This window comes from Brachyhypopomus gauderio, unplaced genomic scaffold (assembly GCF_052324685.1).
Source record: "Brachyhypopomus gauderio isolate BG-103 unplaced genomic scaffold, BGAUD_0.2 sc62, whole genome shotgun sequence".
In the NCBI taxonomy this organism is placed as follows: Eukaryota; Metazoa; Chordata; class Actinopteri; order Gymnotiformes; family Hypopomidae; genus Brachyhypopomus; species Brachyhypopomus gauderio.
Window position 1 is genome coordinate 349656 of NW_027506883.1, and position 8128 is coordinate 357783.

Consider the following 8128-nt stretch of genomic DNA (forward strand, 5'->3'; position numbering starts at 1 on the left):
GACAAAGCCCAAGCAAAAGTTAGGCAGGTGCAAGTTCTGTCCAGTACCACACTGGACATTTGGGAAAACCAACTGGCTCTTTATAAAGCAGACTAAACAAGAGGTTTGACAATCAAGCATTCACAAGACAAAAGTAGAAACTCTGTCAACACATTTTATTGTCAACATTCCTTCAAAAACATCACAGCAAGACACTTAGTTAGCTGCTGTAAAAACCCGAAGTGGAACACTATCTCTTCATACTCTCAACGAAGAAATCGTTACACGCCACAGTAAGGGCCGCCACTAGAATCACGAACTCCTGGAAGTCCACCTCCCCATCTTTGTTCTCATCCAGGTCAGCCATTATCTTCTCCACAACCAGTGGATCTTTGCTAGCCTACAGAAGTGCACAAGCGATTCAGACGCACACATTCCACAGAGTTAGCGTACACTTGAAGCCATTGGAAATACTCACGGCTAAGAATCCACTTAGTTCTCCCTGGAGCAGACTCTTCATCTCTGCTTTACTCAGCTTGTATTTATCCCCTTCTTTGGACGAATACTTATGGAACACTTTTATAAGGCCCTCCATTGCACTTTCCAGCTGTGAAACCATGTTTTCTGCAGGGATAACCTGTGTACAACAAAAACCAAGAACCATCATCAATTATGCATTTTCAATTAAATTCCAGTAATTCTGTGGCTACACAGGATAATGTCAGTGCCAACAAACCTATGATTTTGCTTGCAGTCAGCCAATTCATAATGACTTGCATTTTAAACATCAGCAATTTTCAGTTTCCCATGAAGCCTCCCTTACTAAAATTTGCCGGCAACAGCTCTCCCTCAGGCCTGATTCTACACACTTTAAAGAGAGATCTGGCATCTGGCTTGGCCCCAGACAGTCTGTGGGGTACATCAAATATTTAACACAGCCTTTTGTCCAAAGCTTAAGGGGTTGTAAGAGCCTCTGCATTAAGCCATTTCTAAACATGACCTAGAGTCTAGGTCCTAGACCTTCCCATTCTATGAACTAAGAGACCAGAATCAGGTCCATGATACTACCCTAATACACATGTAGGACATGCTATACACGTTTTACATCAAGTTAAAAAGGACAATTCATTCTGTTCATCATTTCATGTTACAGGTTACAAAAAGGTCAAGCCTAAATAAGGTTTGGCAAATTTACCCCATCGTCGTATTTTACTCTCTCTCTAGACTACTTTAACACGTCCTTCATCAACACAACAGTATTGCGTGGATGGATCATCTAGCAAATTGTTAACCGCTAAACTTCCAGCATATAAAACGCGTTTCTAAAGAAAATCCTTACCGAACATCCAAATTAAATAACATACTAATTAATCTCATTTTATTCTAGTGCATATCGTTCGTTATTCTGCGCCTCACAAACTACAGCGTGACCATTTCACCCACCTGAATTGTCAAATGAATGATGTTTCCGAGAAAGGGAGAGCAGGAGTTGACACCTGAGCGAATTACCTGCACTTTCTACCTTTCCAAATGGCGGCGGCTCAGGTGCGTAATTGGGTCGCGGGACGCGGCGCCTCCTCCAGCCCAATCCCATCACACTTAGGAGACGGTCCCTTAGGAGAACCCTACTGAAAACACCTGTTTCTCATTCTTTTAATTAGACAACCACGCTGTAAATGATAACACGTTTAGTATTAACTAGTAAAGCACATGGGGTACTGGCAAATAGACAAATCAGTAGTAGGTATCTTGACTGATGTGTTTGACACTTCGGTACGCATTCTGTCTAATTTAATTAGACTAAATTCTATATATTTAATTTTTCATTTGGTAGAATAAATGAAAAATTGGCCTTCGTTCATTTTTCCCATTTTCAGGTGTTTCATGTTTGCACATTAGAAGAGGAACTTTAGAAAGACCCGAGTCCTTATCCAAGTTTCTGATTTTCCATGTTTGGCTACTGTAATATACAGTGGAACGTTTAAAGAGGTATAACTGCCCCCCCCCCCCATTCTCTGCTCAGGGGGCGCATCCAAAATAATGCTGCAGAGATGAGTGCAGTCGTACAAGTGTAATTACTGTAGACACATTTGATTCAAGGGAACAAAACTGTACACCAGGGTTGCTTGCAATAAAATAATATATTTGCAGGTCAGCAAGGTCACTTAGTGGTGATGTTTTTATCGCCACTAAACTTCGTGGGTGTTTTTGTAGAGTATTTTGTAGGTGGGAAAACACCCAAAGCAAAACATTCAGCAGTTGCATTTTAGAATTGCATTTAGAAATGCAGGGAAATGTAAAATGGTGCCATCTACTGTAGAAAACAAATAACTCTTAACGAAGATTCTTAGTCACATATTATGTAAGATGTTGACGATTTCAAAATAAATGTATTAAATAATCCACAATACTCAGGAATTTAAATATAAACATATGACATATCTGGCCTCTGGCACTCTCTCACTCTCTCTCTCTCTCTCTCTCTCACACACACACACACACACACACACACACAAAATGCATTTTGTTGACTACAACAAAGAACAGCTTTTTACATTTGCTATTAAATTGGCAATACTCAATAATATTTTTTTTGTTGATTTGGTACACTCTGATTATAAATAAAAGAAATACATGCTTTGAGATTTACTGATTCCTTCTGTGATTATTTAAAAAAATTTATCAATCTTATCAGTCATCAATCTTATTTAACAAACCACCTATACAACAGTTTTACAGTCAAACAAAATACCTGTGAACCACTGTGAGGACTGATGAGTAGCTACAGAAAGCATTACTATTGGTATATTCACAACTATTACTACAAAACATCTTTTGGCTGTAATTATAATTGCATGGAACTGTGAAATACTGTGGTGTGGTTTGTTAAATAAAATAATAAGTGAATGAGTTATAGAATAAATAATGATTAGATCATGTTATATGACCCGTTGATGTAGATCCTTTTCTCACAACTGTGTTGGCAAAAACCACAGCCATTCATATTGATAACAATTGATTCAAAGCCAGTTTTGGATGCCAGTGCTAGGATTGATGAAGCATTATTTCCTCTTTAAATGTGTCAACATTGAAGGCTAGTGTATATATATATATATATATATATATATATATATATATATATATATATATAGTATCTGTCACTGTTAAAGCTTATGACTAATGCTAAGCTTTAATCATCACGTCTTCACGTAACTCTCACCAGCTCTGTGGTGTACGAGGACATAGGGTAGCCTGTGTGTAAGGTACAGTTTACTCTGGTGCACACTCAGCATGAAGAACGGAACTATTGCGCCTTAAGTTTAGGTCAACTGTATCACTGACACAGAGCTGAGACCACAGTCCTGTAAGCTGGTCTCTGGAAGATGTTAAACTTGCACTGCAGCAGGAAATCTGACTTCCTTCACTGGCTCTACAACCATGGGCCTCTGGTTCTCCTGGGGCAGCTCAACCATGGGCCTCTGGTTCTCCTGGGGCAGCTCAACCATGGGCCTCTGGTTCTCCTGGGGCAGCTCAACCATGGGCCTCTGATTCTCCTGGGGCAGCTCAACCATGGGCCTCTGGTTCTCCTGAGGCAGCTCAACCATGGACCCATCACTCCCTCTGGATATGCGGCTCCGCTTGGAGCCCGAGAACTTTCGCACGAGATGTGGTTTGCCAAGAACACTCTTCAGTTGGGCCCAGAAGAAGGCCTGTTGCTTGGGATGTTGAGGCCACTCCAGATACGTTTTGGTGCTCAGCATCTTTTTGAGTTTACAGTACTTGCTGGGTAGAGTGTTTGGATCAATTGGTTCCTTCACCACCAGAATGACATCGCTGAAGGTCTTGCCGATGGCTCGTTGTTGGGCAAAGTAGAGCTCATAGTTACACCACTCACTGTTCACAAAGTGCCGTGACAGGACAAAAATAACCTTTAAAAAAAGAACAAGATGTTAGATGTTGTGCAAACTGGCAAAGAAAGCATATGTGATCTGGCATTTGCAAAAGTTTGCACTGCAAAAGTGTGCAAACACTTGACACAGATATACTCCTACGCAAATTCTGTGACACTTGACACAGACATACTCCTACGGGACCGTGGTCATTTGGGCTGACTGTGGTCTGAAAGGACATAAACAGGAAATCTGACCACCGGACCAAAGAGGGAGGAGAGAGCTACACGGGGCTTGAGCTGGCTCTTTGGTCCAGTGGTCAGATCTCCCGTTAAGCTCCTTTCAGGCCTGGGTTCAAATCCTGGGTCGGGTGGCTACCTTCAGCCTGTCACACAGTATTTGGCGTTCTATCTGTGCCATTGAGTAATTAGTAGTTAGTTTTCATTCTCAATTTTACATGAATTTTATTACACATACCTTACGACTGTTTTCAATGTTTTGAATTATGTTATCGATGATCCATTTTCCTGGCATGAAGTCTCTTTCATGGATGCAAATTCGGTAGGGGGGTTGGGAGTTTTCTAGATGTGACAGCAGCTGCTCCCTTACCCACTCTGCATCTGAGTGGCTGTAAGAAATGAAGGCATGAAAGCCGTAGTCCACAGACAGAGTGCTTCCTTCTTTGTGGGCCCTATACTTGGCTCTGATGATTTGATATGTAGCTTTAGTGTACCAGGGCACATTAAGGACGTAGCACAATAACATGACAAACAGGAGGATGGCCGCAGTGGTGATCACAGAGATCACGACGATGAGTCTGACATCACAAGCCACTCGACCAGGAAAATAGTGAGATATCATTGTATTAAGCAGGTTTTCTGGATGGTAACACATGTAGTTCTCTGGCCAGTCTGTGATACTGACTTTGCCCTGGACTGTAGTCTCTTGTATGAAGGCGTGCAGCTCACAGGTGCAGTGGTACGGGTTGTTACCAGCCCGTAGCTGCTCTAGACCTGGCATTCCTTTGAAAGAACTCATGCTAATAATTCCAAAGGAGTTTCCATCTAGTGACAGTGACTTCAACTTATAGCTTTTCCAACCAGAAGGAATGAATTTAATCTTGTTATTGCTGAGATGGAGCTCCGTCAGATTGATAGCCTTCTTAAAGTAGTTCATGTCTAACTGGTCCAGATTACAGGAAGAGAGATCAAGGTACCATACAGTAACTGGGAGACATTGGAAGCTGTCAATAACCATATTGTTGTGGTTAGCAATGACCTTAGTGATGTTTTGTTTCCAATAGCAGATTTTGTTTCCCTCTGTGCCTAGTTTGTTGTGACTAATATCGATCGTTTGCAGCCGTTTGAACTCGCCGGCAAGAGAGGCAAAGAAACTGAGACTGGTCAGCTGATTATAGCTGAGGTTGAAGGTGTGAAGAGAAGGCAGCCTTTCACTGTAGTCACACTGGTGGTTGAACAGGTGGCTGTTCTTCAGCTGGTTGTTGGAGATATCAAGAATTTCAACCCCACCCATCTCCCTCCATGCGTCACAGGGAACGCTGTTGAAGTTCACGTTGTGTATGCGGAGGTGACGGATCTTGTTGAACCACGTGAATCGCCAGTCGAAGCGAAGGATGTCGGGGTTGCTGATGTCCCTGTTAAACGCATACACAGTTGAGAGAGAGAGATCAGATATTGACAATGTATTAATTAGCCTGTCAAGATAAGAAGTGGCTCTATTCATATTAGGCACATAACTGTGATACTTACGAGAGAACCATCATGTCCAGCGCTAGATTTGTCACACTGGATCCCTGATCACTATCCACAAATGTTTGTGAGCGCGCAAAATCGATGAACAAGAGTTGCAGTACTTTAATAGGACTTTTTTGTAAATTAACCAGTGCCATTCTCAGAAGTTCTTCGTTGAATTTACCACGATAAAAGACCAGCTGCTGGGAATTAATATACTGCAGGCCATAAAAAATGTCCTCCTTGCCAGAGTAATACTTGAACTCAAAGATGTTCCTGAAGCGAAGAACTTGAAATGTTTTGTTTGCAAGGTCTTTTAAGATCATAGGGAGTGCATGTGTTCGGTTATCTACTGCCACATCAAACCACATGTTTTTTGTTTTGATGTTCTTCAGGTAACCTTGCTCATAAACACCCAGACTAGAACCAGTTTTAATGGCAAACATCTCCAGAGACAAGTTCTGCAACACATCAAGATCCCCATTTTTCAAAAAACGGACCAAGGGACCACCTATGGATAATACTTTTAGATCCCTAAAGTTGGAAAACACATCACCCAAAGCTGTCACAGTGTAGAGATTATTAGACATGTCCAAACGTTTCAGCCTTCTGAGTGATGAAAGGGCTTTTGATGGGATAGCAGTCAATGAGTTGTTGAAGATGTTCAAGTCTTCCAGAAGTAGATTTCCCTGAAAAGCTTCATGCTCAATCACAGATATATTGTTGTACTGAAGCAACAGCACCCGTAGGAGTGGCAGCCCAACAAAATCTGTGTTTTGGACGACCTGTATGAAGTTGTAGGAAAGGTCCACCTGTTCCAGAGAAGCAGGCAGGTGTCCTACAGGGACCTTCTCCAGATGCAGACCTTGGCATTGTGCTGTACGCTGGTCAGTAGATATCAGACAAGACCGTTCAGGTGAGCAGGGTGGTAAGATGAAGAGGGTGGCTTGGATACCAAACACAAGCCTCAGCAAGGCAAACATTTTCACACCAGCCAGCTGGATCTCTGTAGAGGTAAATAAAAATATTTAGGGTTATTTGTGTAGTTATCCTGTACATATAAGTGTCTATATTGTATTTAAAACATTAAGTTACTAACTATAACTTAACTGTTCATGATAACAACTTTTCTTTTTTTCTCTCTCTCTCAGTTCTCAGTTTTTTCTCCAGTCATGAATTGTGGATTTCACTTCCTCAAAATTCTTAAAATTTTTTAATTCACATGACTGCAACTTGCATAATAATGCAGAAAACCTCTTTGAATGACTGAATGGTCCTATGAGCATCAAGAATCTATGAATACCTTAAATGTGTTCAATAAATTATCCTTCCCATATGTTCCTGGTAATGTAATCTAGACTTCAAAAAGGTACAATGATATTGGGCTTCCAAGTATTACCTTTCAAGAGAAGAAGTAATAATTATTTATTGTGATATTAGTAAGTTAATTACAGTTTATAGTGTGACCATACAGAATAAGAAATGACTTGTACTGCTTCACAGCCTCTCATAAAAACATTTTATTTCCTTATTGAGAGAAAATTAAATTCATAAGTCCTAAAAGCTTTTAAAGGGCTACTAAAAGCCTCAAATCACAGGATCACAGGAGTTTGAAATGAAGTTCCTTAGGGTGTAGATGTTCAAGGCTGCAGTCAGGATTCTGCACAATTTAGCATTAAGAATTCTGAAAACCTGTCCACCACAAATCTGTCCTATACAGATTACACAGATGTAACAGAAAGTTAGAAGAGTTTCTTAGGCTCTGCTTGGACACGATGTCTGCACTGTCTAAGCGTCTCCATGGCACTTTATGTAATATTCCCTGCCCAAATGATTCATCTGTTTATCATTACATGCAAAACATGATGTCATCATAACCTACTTGTCTAGTGTTAAAGCTCTTCAGAAGGAATAGGAATTAAATGATAACATTAAAACATTAAACATTAAATAACATTAAACATTTTAATAACATTAAAAAAGTGGAACATTAAAAAAAAGTATTTCATTATTGTATACAAGTACTCTTTTTAAGCAATAGCAATCGTTCATTGCTTGGTTATTATATATTTTTATAGACTTCTTGAGCATTTATTCTACCACAAATAAAATGGATTGTACTTTGAACTCCACGACATTTGTCTAATTTGTTCTTTATGGCGTTCATTAAGTGTGCATGAGAACATTTAAGGTAAACTGAAAGGAAAACTACTAGTTATTTAACAATTACGTCCAATCATTTACAGCTGTGTGCACAGAAAATGTCTCACAGAACAACCTCACTAGCGAAATCACCCATAGTACTGTGGAAGCATTACTTGAATCCATTATCCAATACGTGTGAGTTCTACTTAAAAGTCAAATTTATTTATGCAGCACTTCTTACCATGTGTTGTCACAAAGCAGTTTAGAAATGTGCGAGTCCTGATACCTAATGATCCAACTAGAGGCAACAGAGGCAAAAAAAAAACCTCCCTGGGCAGAATAAAAGAAAGTCTCATTGGAAGA

General features: G+C 40.2%; 1 protein-coding gene across 1 annotated transcript; it reads right to left on the reverse strand.

Moving 5' to 3' along the window:
• Positions 1-138: 138 nt before the first annotated feature.
• tlr18 (toll-like receptor 18) lies at positions 139-8128 on the reverse strand. The gene is made up of 6 exons (XM_076988366.1): positions 8007-8128; positions 5639-6626; positions 4347-5523; positions 3372-3908; positions 458-616; positions 139-379 (listed from the first exon to the last, which is right to left on the reverse strand). The coding sequence occupies exons 1-6, from the start codon at positions 8119-8121 to the stop codon at positions 230-232; spliced, it is 3126 nt and encodes a 1041-aa protein (XP_076844481.1). The 5' UTR covers positions 8122-8128; the 3' UTR covers positions 139-229.